The 18,842-nt window shown below is 44.9% G+C and overlaps 1 protein-coding gene across 11 annotated transcripts in view; it reads right to left on the bottom strand.

The window, feature by feature from the left end:
* BIN1 (bridging integrator 1) overlaps positions 1 to 18,842 on the bottom strand; it is a 99,902-nt gene that overhangs the window by 38,386 nt on the left and 42,674 nt on the right. For all 11 annotated transcript variants that reach the window (XM_086615281.1, XM_086615282.1, XM_086615284.1 and 8 more), the window contains exons 2-6: positions 17,429 to 17,509; positions 9,213 to 9,267; positions 8,673 to 8,767; positions 6,680 to 6,775; positions 2,374 to 2,481 (exon numbers count right to left, since the gene is read on the bottom strand). In XM_086615281.1, coding sequence (XP_086471407.1) covers positions 2,374 to 2,481; positions 6,680 to 6,775; positions 8,673 to 8,767; positions 9,213 to 9,267; positions 17,429 to 17,509 — 435 coding nt within the window. The remainder of the gene's footprint in view (positions 1 to 2,373; positions 2,482 to 6,679; positions 6,776 to 8,672; positions 8,768 to 9,212; positions 9,268 to 17,428; positions 17,510 to 18,842) is intronic.

Here is an 18,842-nt window from a genome sequence, read left to right as displayed (position 1 = left end):
CTCCAAGTCATGGCTGTGAAGTGAGAGCTCCTTAAAGAGAGGTCAGGATTAATTAACCATCGTAATTATTTGCATGCAACAGCTGAAAGTCCACGCTGTTTTATTTTAATGGTGGGTTGTGAATTTTGCAATAAGCGGCAGGAGTCCTGAGTGGGAAAAGAACATCCATATATTAGAGAAGAAAAATAGAGACAATATAGCTCCAAAAAGGACTCGCACTGCTGATTGTGTTACTATACCATGAAACATGAATCAAGTCAGTTCCCACTCGTATGCTGCGTCACAGAACAAGATTTCTCTTTCCTAGGGGCCTGTCATCATATTCCAAAGTACGTTACATCGGCGCAGCCCTGCTTCAAAGGTCACACGACCAAAATCGCAGTCACAAGAACGGAGAGGTGAACTTCCTACACGAGCCTGGGGCACGCGGAGCCCTGGCTGCCGCCCACCGCCCTGCAGAGCTGCGCGACCGAAAGTGTGGGATCACAGGCTGGGCTGTGAGACCTGCCCGTTCGGGAAGAGCATACGTACACAACTTTCGGGGACTCACTGCTCCCATCTTTAGTTTCACACATTATCCTGTGCATGAGCTTATGGCCTAAAGCACAGATGGTGGAAAGATCCAATCCAGCGCACGTTTGGCTAACAAAAAGAGTCCGATCAAGTACTAAGAGACTCCTGCACAGGCTGAATCAGGAACAGAGCATCAACTCCTAAATCTCAACATTTCGCTCTTCAAACTGCACTGTTCCTCATACTTTAACAAAAGAGCAATAAACAATCCCTTGTTAACAATGTCTTACACAATCATTTGGGGCAAAACGAGCGAGCGCAGCAATGACAAAGGTGGCCAGCCTCTTTGGTGCAGATCACCAGGTACCAACCTGAGTAGATAAATTCCTACAAAAGCCACTTCCACTGCAGCAAAGATCCCACAGGCACACACCAATAATGCTACCACGCCTCAGGGAAATTCTGCTCTTACCCCCAAACACAGTGAAGTACTGCTTTGAACAGCAGGCACAACCCGCTGGGCCTCATGCCTTGCATACAGAACCAAGACTTGCTTTGCCACACAAATGATGCAATGACACCTGAACCATCAATCTCTCTCCCTTTTGCCTGACAAGGTTAACCACAGTGCGTGCACTGGGTGGGCAGATGACTGCTGACTTGCAGCTTAAAAAAAAAAGTACTGTCAGTCGGCCATTAAATGCAGATCTTTCACACGGGGGAAGAGATGCATCTTTATTTCTTCCATGCAGGAGAAACACTAACATCTCTTACATAGCCCATGTTTCCCCCTGCCAGAAGTAACTCTAAGCAAAGGATGATATCTCTTCTCAGTCTAGTAAAAAGATACAGATCTAGGCTCCTTTCCCGCACTGCTTCTAGCCTGAAGAGTCCTAACATGCCATGGTCCACATTCAAGAGAATTAAAGATTTCTCCCCAGCCCTGGACTATTCTGTTGTGTAAAGACCTGTCCTGTGGAGTAGAACACCTGGGTTCAAATCCACTCAGGGTACAGGAGTAATCCACAGCTTATTTTCTGAGCAGGTGTTCGAACCGTGCGCCTCCTCTAGAACAAGGTTAGCACTATTACCTTCAGCTACATTTAAAAAAAAAATTAGATTTTCTTTTAATGACATTAATTAAAAAAAAAAACAAAACAAACACCTGCACTTGAATGTTGGGCACACTCTGGGGTTCACCCTAGATCAAGCTGTTTACAGGAATGAAAGAAACCACACTCTGACAAGACAAAACTCTTCTTTCCCTGCTTTCAGCCATATTTATTGTCTAGCAATTCTGATCAATACACAACAGAACACAAGAACATCAAGTGTACATAGGGTGCATCGCCACCAATGAACTGTGCAAACAACGTAATTCACACTCCTAAGTGTCTTTGTCTTAGAATATCAGAGGACTTCACAACCACAGCCCACCTCAAGCAACAAACACTCTCGCCACTGCTATAAGGTGGGGAGACAGAGCCTCAAGAAGCAGACACATCGACAAATTTTGCTGGGGCACTACAAGGCTTTGCTTGCCCCAGGTGCACACAGGCTTTCCTAACAGACGTTACTGGTCCTGCAGCATCTGAGGAAATGCACAGCCAGGCCTTGGCTGCCAAGAGATGCTCACTGATGATGGTGAGTCTGAACCAACATAACCAGAGACCATCCTGCTTTCTAGAACTACAGAAATGAGAAGGAAATACCTAGTAGCCAAACCTCACCAGTTCACGACATCTCTCTGAACAAGAAACACCCAGTGAAGAGGTAGAGGAGCACTTAAAAACTGCTCAGTAGGCAAATGTAGACCTCATGAAATGAAAGGACAGCTGCACATCCTTCTGCTTGCTTTACCTTTGCGATTTTGGTTTCGTCCTTCTTCTTTGCGGTCTGCAGGGCTTCAAAATGGTGTCTGGCACTGTCGTAATCCACAAGTTTCCTTCCTCTCTTTGCTATACGAGACTAAGAAAGATGGAGAAAAGAGTTGTGACAATCTTCCCCAGCAGCAAAACCCCAAAGCCTCTCAAGGACAAGTCCCTCCTCTTCACCCAGCTTCCAGAGCAACCCATGCTCTGCCCACAGAAGGACACTCACTGGATACTCCACACAGGCTGCCCAGAGAGGTGGCCCTTGATGCAGCCTGTGACAACCACCATCCTAGAAGGAGCTCCTCAGAAAGAGTGCAGACCCAGACAGGGAAAGCAAAGGGATCTAACCAACAGCAGGCCCCACCTCTGGGTGACATTAATATTTTCAAGAACCGCAGCTCCAGTGCTTCCTAAGCCTTCCCATGTGCCTGCATCCTACAGGCACCTGCTTCATCATTGTCAGGGGCTCCTGAGGGCTGCAGCCAGATTCTAAGCAGCTCTAGTTCAGGTGGAAGCTCAAAAGATTAAGTTCAACAAAAGAAAGCATTTCTGTAGCCAGCACAGCAAAAGCACTCATCTACATGCTCCGTATGTGCCTAAGACAGCATTTTGGACCCTGCAAGCGGAGGTCCAGACAGAAGTGCCTGCAGCCACAGGCAGCGGTCCGTTGTAACCAGCTACAGAGCAAGAGGAGCAGGAGGAAACACTGTGCACTGTGTCACTAATAGGCAAGACATGCTGAAGCTACAACACATGCGAGGAGGGAGCCAACTTCGTACCAGACTTGTGTTCTGGAATTGAGTCCTGACAGGTACGTGGGTGAGAATCCAGAACAGACAAGTCAAGCCTGTGGCCTGATCCTCCATTGCCCCTCTTAATCTGAGGTGCCTCAGGCTCTCACCCCCAGCAGAATTCACCTTGGCAAGGCTTAGGCCCACTGGATTAAGGACCATCCATCCCTCTTGGACTCTCAGCCCCATGCTCTCTACAACACCCTGGACTACCCAGATTGGAGCACAAGTCTCTCCAGCCCGACCCTAGCACCACCCAGCTTGGAGAGCCCAGTCCAGTGTCAATAAGCAGCAGTCCAGAGACAGGCTGTAGAGCTGGAGTGAACAGGCATGGCAAGGAGCCAGGAGGCCTTCTCATTAACCACAGCACCCAGGGAAATTGAAAGTGCAAGACAAAGAATCAGCATTGGGATTTACTTGCTAAAGCAAAATCTCCTCCTCCACTGCACTTGGCAGGGAGATGCAGTCTCCTCTCCCTAGGCTCCTGCAGAGAAGCTGCAAAACCACCGTCAGGACTGATCTTTCCGCCCAACCAGCCGGGACCAGTTTGTACGTCTCCTACACATGGTCCTCTGCACTTTCAGCACACACTGGTGCAGCTCTGTGTGAGTCACGATGGATCTGCAGGATCTCAGCCACACGCACATCCAAAACAATTTCAAAGTGCTCAGCTCACTCCAGGAGAGGAATCATGAAGAAGCTGAGCAACCTTGCAGTCGAGTTAATGTTAGTTAAAGCATCTTCCACACAAATCAGATAAATCCATAATCTGGCCCTGTATTTTAGGAGAAGATTTTTCCCACAGGTCAGACTGGTAGAGAGAGCTGGAGTTTTGCCCACCTCTGACATGGCAAACAGACACTTCTAGGTTTCCCTGCCGCCCCACCAGGGAGTTTGATTCAATGCTATCCATCTCTCAACAAGGTCACTCCTGCCTTTTTTTTAAGCCCCCAATCTCCTAACCTGCACCCTCACAATTCTACTAGAGTACATGGAAATGGTGCAGGGCACACTGTGAGTCCTTCTGGAGTAACCACTGATCACACAGTCACCTGTGGTGGCATCAATGGGACTTAGCCCAGAACAGAAAGGCTGCAGGGAAGCTTCCTTATATGACTCTAGGATAGCTGCAGCTACCCAACACTATTTCAGAATAAAAGTTGAGCTCCAACAAAGTTTACTGCTTTGCAATAAATTCATCTTAATTTAAGCCTCCTTCAAAAGAAAAAAAAAAAACACACCACCACACATAACCACAATACCAAAAAAAAAAAAATCAACAAAAACGAACCACGACAAAACACTTTCCCCCATCCCCATCTTTACTGGTATTCGGTTTTAAACCTAGTAGAAACAGGGCACCAGTTTCAGTGCAAGACAAAAAATCATCAATTCCACAGCTCTTCAGAACTTGGGTTATGGTTTATCTTCTCCAGGCTCACTGCAGCTACCTGTACTCTTATTGCATACTCCGCAATCTCAACCAAAAATTCACTCAGATATATTATAGAGCATGCAAGAGTCCTACTCCAAGAATCTAAAGATACTGACCTGCAAAGAAAGGACAAAGTACTTTTTGCACTCCCATTTTTCAAGTTAGAGAAGACTGAGAGGCTTTGTTCACCCGTCCCCACCCAACATCTAAAAATTATTCCATTAAATTTAGAAAAATTCCTTACTAAATTCCAATACATTCCTTTAGGAATGCTATGTTTTCACATTCCTGCTGTGGATCGCATTGGAAGTCCAAAAAAATTCAAGGGAATTTTTCCAGTCCCTCGAGTGAAAGAGACTTCAGAATACATTAGAATTTAACAAAAAATAATGCATGATCTAACCGATCACACATTTGAATTACAAAAAATTTGAATTAACAAAAAACAGACCTTCACATAACTAAATTAAAATCATCTTCTCTCCATAAATCGTATTTCATTATCACAGTAATGCCAGAATTCCAGGAAAAGCAGAAAATTTGCTTTTGTGGAAAACACAAAACAGAAGATTATCACAACCACCAAAACCAACTGAAATATTCTGTAAATTATGTAAGACTGAGGATTTTTTGCCTGCTGACCTCAAAAACTCCAATTCCTTACATGAAGCCAAACGACACTTTTGTAGAACTGTAGGAACCTTCAACAGTACATACACGAGTTTCTGCCAGTCAAAGAAACCAGACTTGATTTGAAACCAGAAACCAGACTGAGAAGGGACATTAGTAATAAACACATTAGCGGCCCTTTTGGAAGACAGAAAGGATCCATGGGAGCTCTGTGCCTAACATCTTGAGTTCTGGTGGAATTGGTTGGTCTCAATCTTGCGCTCCTTTTAAAGTCCCACTGTAAAACCTCAGCGGGACCCCAGCAGAATTAAGACACCCCAAAGATACTGAGCATGGAAGAAATGTGATACTCTGGGGTGACCCAGTGCCCAGTCGACAAGGTTGGTAATACATGATTTGGACTGAAGCAGTGCAGAAGTCTGAGTCTACAGTGAGCCTGAAATAAAACCTTTTGCTTAGGAAGCAGCACACAGGCCTCTGCACTGCTGAGGCACGTGGCATCACACTACGGAGAGCGATCAGCTCTACAGCCTCCAGCGGGTGGAAAGCAGGAATGAGCCACTTCACCCTTCCCCACTTCAGACTTTCAGGGACAGAAGAGGCAAAACCAAGGAACCCCAGGAGGCAAGGACATTGCTATTCAGGCCTCATTCTACATGCCTGTGACCTGCTCTCCTTTGATACAGCACTGTCCTCCTGAAGCAACAAATATTGTCAAATGTTTTAAGAGACATGTGGTGGGGAAAGGGTTGTTTTCACTGGAAAGAAGCCAAGCTGATACTTCCCATATGGTGATATCATTACTAGTGCTTCCATATGGTGAAGACATTTCCTGCATAACCTTCTCAAAACGAACAGAGAGAAGATAACTGAGGGGGGAAGGGGAGGACATAATTCAAACCCAGGTCCTTGGATATGATCTCCCCCAAAAGGATGCCTATCCAGCATTCTCCCTTCTCTGTAAAAAGCTGGTTGTATGCACAGTAGGACTTCAGGGAACACACAGAAATCTGCCTTCCATGCCAGCCTCTACCTGTAAAGCACATTTGCCACTCACTACTTCCTCAATGCTTTGCATTTACAAGTTAAAAAAACAAAGGACTGAGAAGAGAGACTAAGAACTTGTGAGTTATTGCTGACACTGTCCTCCTGCAATGTAATACAATAGGAAATTTTATGGATCCTCCCGTTTCACACTTATGTTTTCTCTTCAGTGTCTTTCCCCTGGATTCTTCACTCTCATTTCAAGCCCGAAAGGAGAACATAACCATTTCACATGACCCGTCACTGCAAAGATCTTGACTGTTCTAAAAGGAGAACTTGCAGCAGCTCAGCACACACATCCTCCTGAGGAAGATGGGGATGCAAGAAATTGATTCTCATGAGGTTTAATCTGCTGTGACTCTCTAGATCAAAAGGTTTAAAGAGAATCTTACTTTAATATCTGGAAATTGGCCAAGGTACGTATCCATGGTCAGAAGTGCCTGATCCACCAGCTTCTGATGGAAATCTGTCCAGAGGAGATCATTGTTCTGAAAAACAAAAGTAATGAGTTAACTACTAAGAACATAGAGCTCCACATTTTAAGTTTTCTCCACGAGTGCCACAATCAACAATTTCAGTCCCTCAGAGCTCTTAAAAAATAGTAATTTCTTTGGAAAAACTAAGGAGCAGAGAAAGTAGTTGAAAACAAAGGTCATGCCAGAAATGTAGAAACAGAGAAGAAAGGCTGATGCTGCTAATTCAGGTGACCTCTCCAAGGACACAGCGCCCTTCATGAACCTTCCTTTGAGGGCCTGTCTTCTCCCCTGCAGTGCTAGCCCAAGTCCATACAATGGACAAGAAGATGAAGGTCAGGCTGGCTTTACCTCTTTCTCCCAGCAGCCACAAAAATGAGACACCTGACACCACTAGGCACCATTTTCTGCTTTTCTTTACAATGCAGCTTTCTGGAGGATAATGAACAATAACAGAGGCTATTCTAGCAGTCTTCAGTCCTCACACTGCCTGCCTCCACAACCCAATGGAGGTCACATCCAAGGCTTGCAGCCTAACCTGTGCATGTTTTATCCTTGATCTTATCTCAGGCACAGAAACTTCCCATCAACACTTTGGATTGTGTGGAAATTGCCCCCCTCTCCTGTTTTTCCACTCGAACAAAGGGGTTTGGCTAAAATATTCAGGAAAAATGCCCACTTTATGTGGGAATTTTTTTTTTTTTTTTTTTTTTTGCGTGAATAGCACTTTTCTCCTGCCTGTTTTTTCCTGAAAAAGAGAAATACAAACAATGGCATTAAAGGGGGAGGTGCAAGGCTGGAAATATTCCTGCAGACCCTCGGAGTAGCTACAGTTAGTTTTCAGGACTCATGCTCCCTTTGACCTCTCTGGATCAAATTCTCTCTCTGAAAGGACAGTCTTCCAGGAGGCACTGCAGTGGCTCAGGAAGAAAAAAGGCCATCAGAGAACATGAAGCCAAACCAGTTGAATAACACCTCCATTATTTACTGCAACAGCACTTCCTAATGGAAAGTTTCCATGTTAATGCAAGAATTGACCTGGAAATGTTCAGTTTTTGTTTGACTTATCTGCTTTGAAGTCAGTACTTCCTGGGCAAGATGCAGATGTTATTTCAGGTGAGATTTTCTGCAGGAGAAAGCAGAAGGGAAAAATCCCTCTCCTGCTCTCCTCTCTATTCCTTCCCCACTGCTCCAATTCCATAGACAGCTGCAGATAAGCTCTGTGGATTCATCTGCCATGGTGCTGGAGGACTGGACTTAATTGTCACAGCTGCTGCTCAGCAGAACAGCTGAGCAAGAGAGTAGAGGACACCTGCCTCCAGCTAGATCCACCATACACAGATGCCGAAAGGGATCCAAGCTGTCAAGTGACAGGCTGTGCCCTAAGCTCCACAGAAAACACCTGGGCAAGTTGGATAGGCATCACCTCACCAAAGGATGAGAAGAACAGCAGGCTGGGGTGACATATGGCTTAGCCAAAGTATGGCAGCTGGTGGTACTGCTGTGAGTGGGAGGTTGTTGCAGCTACACAATGGTTGTTCTGACTATGCTCTGGCCATAGATTTAGCCTCCCCTTCTCTTGTAGAGAGCATAAGCAACACATCCAGTTCATCCTACTGACTCTCTTTAGGCACCCTTTGTCCCTGTTTAGCCACTGTTGGGGGAACACATTGCTTGTGGGTATAAGCATATGGCCCCGGGTAGCATTCAAGTATCTGGTGACAGCATCCTACAGACAAAAACACAGGCCACATCCCTTCAGCTTTCCCTTCTTCCCAATGCTGAGTTTGCCTCTCCAATTCTTCTTCAGGCGTATGACTTCGCAGAAATTTAGTGTACAGACACAGCTTTCAAAGCTCATCTCCACTGACAGAGCAAGCCTGGTGACCTTAGATCCTGGACAGAGTCTTACCTCCGCTATTTTATTTGTGTCATCTCTCCCAGGCCAATCCGGCTCATAAACTTCCTGCAAACACTCTGTCAGCTTCTTGGAGGCCTCGTGCATGGCTAGGAAAGAAGAGAGAACTGCTTCGGAAAGAAGGAAATAGTTTGTTCCTCAGTTTAACCCTCATCTGAGGAATGGGGACACAGGAGGGTTATAACAAATGCTATGCTCTTCCTTACAGAACGCCTGACCCTTGATAACACAGAGATGGAAGGTAACCAGAGGGAGAAAGGAATCGAGGATGCAGTTACACCAAACCCTTCATGTTCATTCTCCCCTAGCAGAAGATATGAGAGTCTATCTGCTAAGATAGCACCACCTGTTTGGCATCAAAGCACAACCCCATTCCATTCACACTGGCCCTGAAGGATTCTGAAAGATCCACCACCCAGACAAGGCTGACCTTTCCTACAACTAATGTCTATGGAAACACCAGGAAGGGGATGGCTGCAGAAACCTCACTGCGTAGGTAGAGGGGAAATAATCCTCTGCTTATGCAGACCTTACCTTTTACGGAAGCCAGGTAAGTTCGGAGGTCCTTCTGCAGCCTTGTGCCTTCGGACTGTGAACGTAAGGAGAAGACCATCAGTCATTCTGTCATACAAAGGGACTGTAAGAAGGAAGAGTCAAACATCTCTAAATAAAGAAAAACGGTCTTGCAGTGGGCTACACACCAGCCCTCTGACCACATGAAACAAATGTTAACAAGGAGACCACAGAGCCTTCTGACTCAGTAAGCCCACAGCCTGCAGACATGTTTGGCCAACAATACCACAAAGGTACTGAGTATCTTGATGTGGGTAAAGCTGTGATTTGCTCTTCTCAGAAGAGCCAGCTTTAGTGCAAGCAACTAGAGAGGGTCCTAAAGGCAATAATTAGTTTATAAGCCAAGGGCTAGTGGGTCTATGCAACAAATGTAACTGAAGGGAGTCTATAGGATATAGAAGACAGATGCAACTGATTTATTTTGTACTGATTTGGGAGCAGTTGAGGTCACCACTTTTTCCTGCCACACTGCAAACCCAAACCCCAGTGCAAAGGACTTCTGACCAACCCAAACATCTTGTCTAAATTGTCCTGGGCAGCAGGCCTTGCAAATGCAGAGTTAATCCTCTTTTTCTTTAGCTTCGCTGTGGAGGTGGCCTGCCAGCAGCAGATCTCACCAGGAAACAAAGGATTAGAACCAGAAGCTGGGCTGAATTTTGCCAGTTTGAACCTTCAGATGCCACAGCTGAGTGCAGTACAAGAACACAGATTCAAAAGGGTCGTGGAGACTTTTTAGAGCAAAGGTGGTTCAGACATGCACACGTACACGCACTCCCCGTACAACTGCTCTCCTGCACTAGGATAAGCATATGCAGGCCCACCTCCCCTCTACCCTGCCATGTATCATTGACAGTAATGCAAAGCAGACAGGGAAATACTCCCAAATCCAGACAGTGACATTATACAAACAGAAACAAAAGGAAGAGCAAGGCTTGAGAAGTTGACCCACACCACCACAGAGCATGTCAGAGCAAGGGAAGAAGTAAACATCGAGGATACCTGTGCAGATGTCCTGGTTTTGTCTGGGACAAAGTTAGTTTTTCTTTTTAGTAGCTAGAAGAGCTCTATGTTTTAGATTTAGTATGGGATTTGTTATGAGAAGAACGTTGATAGCACACTGATGTTTATAGTTGGTGCTGAAACAGCAAGGACCTTTCAGCTTCCCATGTTTTTGCCAGTGTGCAGGAGCACAACAGGCTCAGGGGAAGCATGGCCAGGACAAAGGGCCCACAACTTCTCTTGTAGTTTGGACTTAGATTTAGGATTGAGAGCCAAATTGGCCAATGAAATATTCCATATTATGCAAGGTCATGCCCAGTACATAAATGAGAGTTGACCAGGAAGTTGGAAACATTCTCTTCTGTGGGACTTTCTCAGTCTCACATTTCTCTCTTTCTCTCACTCTCTTTCCAGGCCGCTCACTTCTCGGGGATTATGGTGTTGGGACTTAACCTGTTTTGGGATGGCTTGCGGGGACAGGACACGTGTTGGTCACTGGGCGGTGTGCAATTACACTGTGCATCACTTGTTTGCATATATTATTTTCATTATATATATTCATATATTATTATTTTAACATTATTATTTTTAATTTTATATTACTGTTAATAAATTGTTCTTCTCTCAACTCATGAGTCTCCTTCCCTTTTCCCCTTTGAGTTCCCCATTCTCCAGGGGTGGGGGAGAATGGCATTTAGTTGCCAGTCAGGTTAAACCACGACAGCAGACAACCTCTGGAATATGCACAAGAAGTACAGAAAAAGTTTGAGAGGCAACGATTTCTGTTATAAAAGGGTTTCCCTTAACCTGTGGGATCTCACTGGATTCTCACTATCCCCCAAAGTAGCTGTAAAAATAAGAATGCAGGAAAGCAACAACTACACCTCACACCTTCCTCACAGCCTGCTACTATTCCTCCTCCTCTTTCCCAGTTTGTGTTCCATCGGGGAGGCCCCCAGCATAATGCATTTTGACAGCTGAAGACAACTCCAGAGATAGGGAGCTCACAGGACATCTCTGACAGCTGCCTCAGAGCTACTAGCTTCAAAAACAGATGTTTCCCATCAGCCCTCCCCACCACTCAGACATCTCTTGCCTCAACTGAGCCCATTCTGTAATCCCTTGTGCTCTCAGTGCAGCTGTGCTCTCTAAGCAGAGGCTAAATCTGCCCAGCTGTTGAAGTGGCAGTGCCAGCATAGCTTTGTGGAGAAACCCATCTGCTTCCAACACTACAGACCAATTTGTTTTCCTTGCCTCGAAAGTTCTGGATGAGTTCACATTTGTTCTTTTACTACTGCCATCAACAAAGGAAACGAGGGATGGGAAAGAGCTGGCCATTTTTATAAAAGAAAGTCAGACTCCTAGCCTAGAGAAGTATTGGGAACTGACCCAAAGAGAGTACAAGAGAAAAGGAATAATGACCACATCTGCTGCAAAAGTCCTAGAAGTTCTTAAACCAGCAAACAAATGTAGAGATTTTTGCTGGCTTAAGGTGAATGTGAAAACCTGAGCAGATGAGACCTTCCTAGCCACCAGGGAAGAGGTGCTAGAGTAATTAAAGAGCACACACACAGGGCACCATCAGGAAGGCTGAGCTGACAAGCAGCAGTTCCATCAAGCTGTAATATGTGTTTGCTTGAGTCTGATGCAGGAAGCAAGAAAGGCTGAGAGGAAAGCAGCTCTGTCTGCCTAGAATTAGTCCATACTAGAAAACACAGACTGGAACTGGCAAGATCAGATGTCAGAAAGAGGAAGACAAGAGGAAATGGCACAGGAGAAATTATCATGCAAAATCCCTCAGATGGATACATTATCATCCTGAAGCTGTATCATTTTTTTAAATTACTAAATTTGAACACAAAACTTTGAGGTTATCAGAAACTAATTGGAAGGGAAGGTCCTCTGCAGAGCTTGCCCACCATACACTTAGGCACTACAATGTCTAGAACCATAACTCTCAAAATTATAGCATCTAAAATCAGAAACCACCTCTAAAATTGTGCCCATACTTGCCTGAGTCCTGCCAAAGCAGCACGACAGAACCTAGACTCATGAACTCTTCAAGTCTCAATACTCAGTCCCAAAGTCATGAGGACAAAAGGTACACCAGTATCACAATTAAACATCAAGATTTTTTTATACAGATCACCTGAAAAGCCTGCAAGTCGGGGCCCAAATACTGGAGTGTGCAATTGCAGCAATGCACAACTAGTCTTCTGTGTTCTCCAGGCATCCTCAACACCGCTTGTCTTGCTGCAATGTGCAGTCAGCCAACATGCAGTGCTGCATCCTGCAACTGGCGTGGCCTTTCTTAGTCACTCCTTGCTGATGTTTAAAGCCAGAGTTACAGCTGATTTCCATGACTGTGGGGTTACCTAAGCCTCTTAAAAGTAACAAGCCTGCCAGGGAGAGTAGATAAACTTTACAGCCTGTAAGATCTGCAAGTACAAAGATTTTCAGAAAGAGACCGATGTTCAGAGTTTTGTCATGAACCCATTCCCCGAGCTCCCCTGAGCACCTGGAGTTCCCATCCAAGTCTCTCTTTAGGATTTCCATTGCTTTATTTCTTGCCCACTGCTTTCTTCAAGCAGGCTACAGCAAGCTGTCAAGTACAGCCATGATTCTGCATAAACATCTCTCGAAACACAGTCAGGCACTATCAAATACTGAATAGAAGAGGAGCTTTCAATACCCTTGAGTGTACGTTTAAAAGACGCTTCCTAAACTCAGAGGCAAAAAAAAAGAGTAGGGAAGACAGTTAAACTGGTATCTGGAAAATCAATCCACTTTCCAGTTATCGAAGACCAGTAGGTTTAAGGGTGTGCACCTTTAAGGAAATTTTAGAGGTTTGGCTGAATCTAAAGATGTTCAACAATCTAACAGCACAGTAATTTTTAAATTGCAAGAATGTAAAAAAAATTGTGTGTGCATACATGTATATGTGTGTATGTATATACACACACACATAATCTCAGCATAACAAAACTCCACAAAAGGAAAGTAAAACTAGGACAAAGACTGAAGATCAGTGCTGATCCTGAACTCCATATTCATTTCTCATCCCTGCACTAACACATTGACATAAAACCTTCACATAGAGTCAATGACACTGTGTCTTGATGTAGAAGTGACCACAATAAGTTGTTCCACTCAAACGCACAAGTGTCATCTTGTTTGAGCAGATTTCGCCATACTTGCAATCACAGAGTAATTCAACCCTGTGAACCTATAACACAACCAAGTATAATATGAAGGATAGCATGTACAGGAAGATGCATATTTAAAAATAGAAGTGTTATGCTTGGGAAGCTGGAAGAGCTCTCTCTCCAACAACCTAATGAACCACCTATTACTTATAGCTCTGTGAAAGAAAAACATGAGTGGTTTGGTTTCTTGTTGTGTTTTTTTGTTTCACTGAGGGGTTATTTACCATATCTTTCACTGAGCACTAGTTAAGTGTGTATTTTTCTGTAGAGCTGTTTCTTGGTAGTAGACAGGTTTCCTAAAACCCCTTTTTACCCCCTGTCCTGATTTCAGCTGGGATAGAGTTAATTTTCTTCCTAGTAGCTGGTATAGTGCTGTGTTTTGGATCTAGAAAGAGAATGATGTTGATAACACATTGATGTTTTAGTTGTTGCTGAGCAGTTCTTATACAAAGTCAAGGACTTTTCAGCTTCTCACAACGCTCTGCCAGTGAGGAGGCTGGGGGTGCACAAGAAGCTGAGAAGGGACTTACAGCCAGGACAGCTGACCCGAACTGGCCAAAGGAATATTCCATGGTATACGGCATCATGCTGAATATTAAACATGGCAGGGGAGTTGGCCAGGGGGCAATGGCCGCTGCTCGGGGACTGGCTGGGCATCACTTGTTCTGTATATTCTTTTATCATTATTATTTTCCATTCTTTTCCTGTACTATTACAACTGCCTTTATCTCAACCCATAAGTTTACCTTTTTTCCCCAATTCTCCCCCCAGGGCATGGAGAGTGATCGAACAGCTGTGTGGTGTTTAGCTGCCTGCCAGGTTAAACCACATCTCCAATCTTCAAAAGAAATTCTTTCATCCTAACAGTAGACCATGACCTCTTCTTTACGTAACCTCCCCAGTTTTGCAGTTCTGGTGGAAAGGATTTTTATTATCAGCAGAGATGTTCTACGCTTGAGAGGGACAGGTAATGTCCTGTTCCAGATTAGGTTAATATAGAGCTGGAAGAGCAGACTGTGGAATTATAAAGGGTAGGGGAAGCATTGAAACAACAGCTCCAGATAAGCCCCCACTCAGTAAAACTTCAGAGCTGATAAGACACAAAGCATGAACAACTGATGAGAAGTTCCCATCCAGGGTACCAGGCAACCTGTTAAACTTGTTTTGCTACATAGGGCTGAAATGGAAACTGTTGGGCATTAAGGATTCTTGCCTGGACAGAAAGTCTCTCTCTGAGCTACTGGCTGTAATGGTCCACAGCCAAATCCACGCTGCAAAAGCAAAGATTAAGTCCACACTGCTTGCTCTGCAGGCTGAGGCTGTGCCAAACACCATGGGGTACGGGCAGAGATGGATGCAGCCCGTGCCAGCCACAGCTTGTCTCTCATGCGTTTGGTGTGAAGCTCTATAAACCAACCCAGAAGAACTTCCACACAAGTGGAAGGGTATCAAAACCCAGCTGCTTTGTCAGGTAGAAACACAGCGTGGTGCCAGGTGCAAGGGCTGCCACCAGTCTGCCACTCTCTGTCTCTCCAGCAAGTATTACAAACACAAGGGAATAGAAAGCAAAGCCTGGCACACCTCAAGCAAGGGCTGTGTTGCACCTTAGCAGCAGGTCTCTTGCTCCAAGGCCTGTGAGGACGATTTCCAGGACAGACCCTTGTGCCGGTACCTGAACTCAAGTGACACTAGGAAAGGGAAGGAGAGGACAGGCTTTGAATGAACTTTTGGGGAGGTTAATTGCCAAAAAATCTTTCATGAGGGAGTAATACAGGGGCCAGTTGTGCTGCTTTGTCAAGCCTTCAAGAGACACAGGCGAGCCCTGTAGCCCTGCAGAAGCACGGTTATGTCCAGCTCATTGGTCACGCAGCAAATCCATTCATCTGAGCTAAAAAGCTCCTACCATTCAGAGACCTCAGAGTGGTCTCTTATATGAACCTGAATGGACAGAGATCTGGGAAGTGCAGTGCTTTCCCTTATGTCCACTCAATCACCATTTGAGGGAACCAAAAGATGCCTTTGTTGAAAATAAGTGATTTTTAGACCCGCTCTCCATTCATCGACAAACCATGCATGGGAACATGTGTCAGAGCGGCCCAACACAGTCATTAGAGTCAGAGGAGCCTCTCATCAAGCAGCAAACAAAGCCACTGCCTGGTCACACTCCAGCCAGTTCCACAGGAGAGCTGTGCTTCTGCAGCAAAAGATCAGCTCTCCTCCAGACTGGAGCAGATTTTGTAAGGAAAGGCCACAGAAATCTCACACATAGCTATACTATGCATGCATTTCATACATGTAAAAATTAAAAAAAGAATTTATATATGCACATATAGTTGAAGTTTCTTCCCCAGTCTGCTCGGTATCATAATAACTCCTGTGCCCTGGATAGCCTAACAACCCAGGTAGCTCATGTTTATGGTTCGTCCTGTAAAACAGACATTGTTTGCATTTATTTTAGTAATAAGGAAACTGAGGGCCAAAGCAAAACCAACAGACCCCAAGCAGCAAATGCAGGGCAGCTTCCAGTTCCTTTGATCAATTATTTGGAGAATTTAGTTCATGGCCTGCCCCTGCAAGACAGGAAAAAATATTCAGCTGTAACAGGTTCAGAGGCAGTGCTTCTTTAACAGGCTTCTCGGTGCACTACTGGAACTTGTGACTTTGGAAACTGAAAAGCCACCGCAGACATCCAGATCAAAAAGTTTGGATTTTAGATTTCCAGTATTTCTCCTTTAAAAAGGCTATTTCCCAATTGCCAATACTTAAAAATGAGACAGAAAAGGTCACGCCTAGTAATGTCATGTTGTCTGAAAGAAGCCAAACTGTATTCCTCTGTATACAAGAGAATATCATTGGTAGACGTGCTATAAAGATGTTGCGTGGACTTCTGGAGCAACAGCTACTATTGCTGCCAAGAGAATGAGCACTAGTCTCCAGGAATCTGCAGTCAGCTCCAGTTAGACATAAGTCAAAGTCAGGCTGAAAGATTTTCATTATACTCAGCTGTGGCAAATCCCTTCTCAGCTGGTTTTGCAACACAACCACATCTGCTGAGTTAACAGACACGATGCAGCTGCCGCTAACAGCTCCAGAAAAAGGTCCTAAATAAAGTCAAGGCACAAAGGGACTGAAAGATTTCTTTGGCACCACCTGAGCTTTGGTGTGGCATGCATTATGCATGCATTATGCATGCTTCATGCTGTGAAACAGCCACACCACCTTCCTTAACACCAGCCACTACAGTGCAAATTCCCTGGGATAACTGATGTTTTCCCCTCCTCAGGTTGGCTGAAAGCTCCAGACAAACAGCAGTTTATATCTTGAACTGGGTGTGTTGTTTTTTGGTTTTGGGTTCTTTTTAAGTAAGTGGGTGAGGGGGAGACTGCTACACTGTTAAAATATTTCTGTGTCCTAAAACATACGGATGAAGCAGACACGCAAAAGAATAATGACTCAGGCCTGACACAGTGATTGTGCAAGGATGGGGGAAGAAGCCAGATTTAGATCTTAGCCATAGAGAGATGTTCCCTTTTCTTTGTCTCTTGCTCTCCGCTGCGCTTAGGAAACTGAATCTGCCTTGTTGCATTTTATTTTTGATTTCTAATCTGCTTCCCCTTCTTCTTCATCTTTTAGAGACACAGTGCTCTTACGTCTCTGAATCCAGCCCAGCAGGAAAAATTACATTACAAACCAGCTGCTAACTGAAGGAAGTGTTCTGGTTGAGCTACTTCTTTTCCTAAACTTGGGTCTAGAACAAGTATTATTTTTCAGCACACACTCTCACTGACTCCATGATGGGGACACTGGAAGACAAAGTGTTATTTCTCATATGTGAACAACTACGATATATGGGTAACTTCACTAGGCCTATGGCATCGTTTAATTTAATGAGCTTTAATTGCACATTGCAGCAGATGACTGGAAGCTAATACTGAAACCCTGGGTGTAATTACATATCGCCAATTATCTTACCAGCTGTTTGTTGAAGTTCTGCACGCACTGTTCAAACTGCTCATCTTTTGTTTCATCTGCTTTCCCAAGCTTCTGAAGGACCTATAGAAAGAGAGGAGAAAGATGGAGACTTCAAACACAGGTATAGCAAAGCAGAGACAAAGAGTTGCAAGTTTTTGCTCAGGAGGCTGAAAGAAGGAAAGTTAAAAAATATCCCTTATTCTTGCACTTAAAATTTCTGGAATATTTCTCCACGTAATCACAGTTTGAAAAAGGATTTACAGACAAATCCGGATGAACTCAGATCTCTTATACTTTGCTGTAACAAAAAGCATGACTGAGGTTTGTCCTTCACTGGTCTGATGGTTTTTGCAGACAAGGCAATAGCAACCCAGTTGTTCATCTCCTAGACCAGCAAGAAACAAACCACATCCCTAATATGCCTTTTGTTGTGTGGTTAAATCAGAGTAAGTGACACTAGACTCTGGTCCAGACAGGGTGAGGTTCTTTTGCTCCCAGAACAGCTAGACTGTCCTCAAATACAGAAAGCCATGCAGAGACCTCCTTAGAGAGAGATGGTGGCTGGAGCAGTGAAAGTCCCACCTTCTTTCCACCTCTTCTCACTATGCACGTGCTTGGCAGGAGCTGGCTGTTGAGAGTAACTGGGGACCTTACACCATGAATCTACATGACACTCAGTCTGCCACATCCGAGAGCGTCAGCAGCCAGCCCTGTTCCTCTCACTGCCTCCCTGCACAGCACAGCTCCCAGCAGCCTGTAAAAAAAAAAAATCCTTATCAGACTACTTCCCTTATCACACTTCTCTCTTAGTGATATCTCCATCAGCTAAGTGGATGCTCTCAGGCTTTGAACAAAGCACTTCATTTGCTGGGCAGGAAGGTAGCTCCATCACAAGAGGGCTGGACAAACCGCAGCTGTGGAGGAGGGCAGCAGTTATTTGTCACGTCCCAAGCAACTCCAGGAGCAGGGAGACAAGGATGGAAACTAAAGCTGGTTAAGCTTGATTACAACATCTTTGTTAATAGAAAATAAAACCTGACCATGCCCAATAAAAAAAAACCCACCTTGTCTCACAGAGCCAGTAAAAAAAAAAAAGCCCACCCAGACCTCAGTTACAGGAGGTTCTGGGCAGCCAGAGGTGAGCTAGAAAGGGTGCTGAGGGAACACCTCAAAAAGCAAGGGAGCCCTTGGCTAGTAAGAGTATGACTGCTCAAAAGACAGAAAGCACTGGAAAGCTGAGGTCTCTCTTGTTCTGCTGAACACAGCAGTCCTTTAGCCACAGGCCTCAGCCATCATGTTCAGCCCTTCTTGGAGAGCAGAGGGTCAAGATGGAAAAGCAGGTGCATGTTACTGCTATCAGGTCTACAGGAAGGCCACTAGTAAGAGTCTCCAGACCAGCTGTTCTGAGGGACTG

Source organism: Tauraco erythrolophus, chromosome 8 (genome assembly GCF_009769465.1).
Source record: "Tauraco erythrolophus isolate bTauEry1 chromosome 8, bTauEry1.pri, whole genome shotgun sequence".
Lineage (NCBI taxonomy): Eukaryota > Metazoa > Chordata > Aves > Musophagiformes > Musophagidae > Tauraco > Tauraco erythrolophus.
This window is presented reverse-complemented; position numbering and strand designations above follow the sequence as displayed.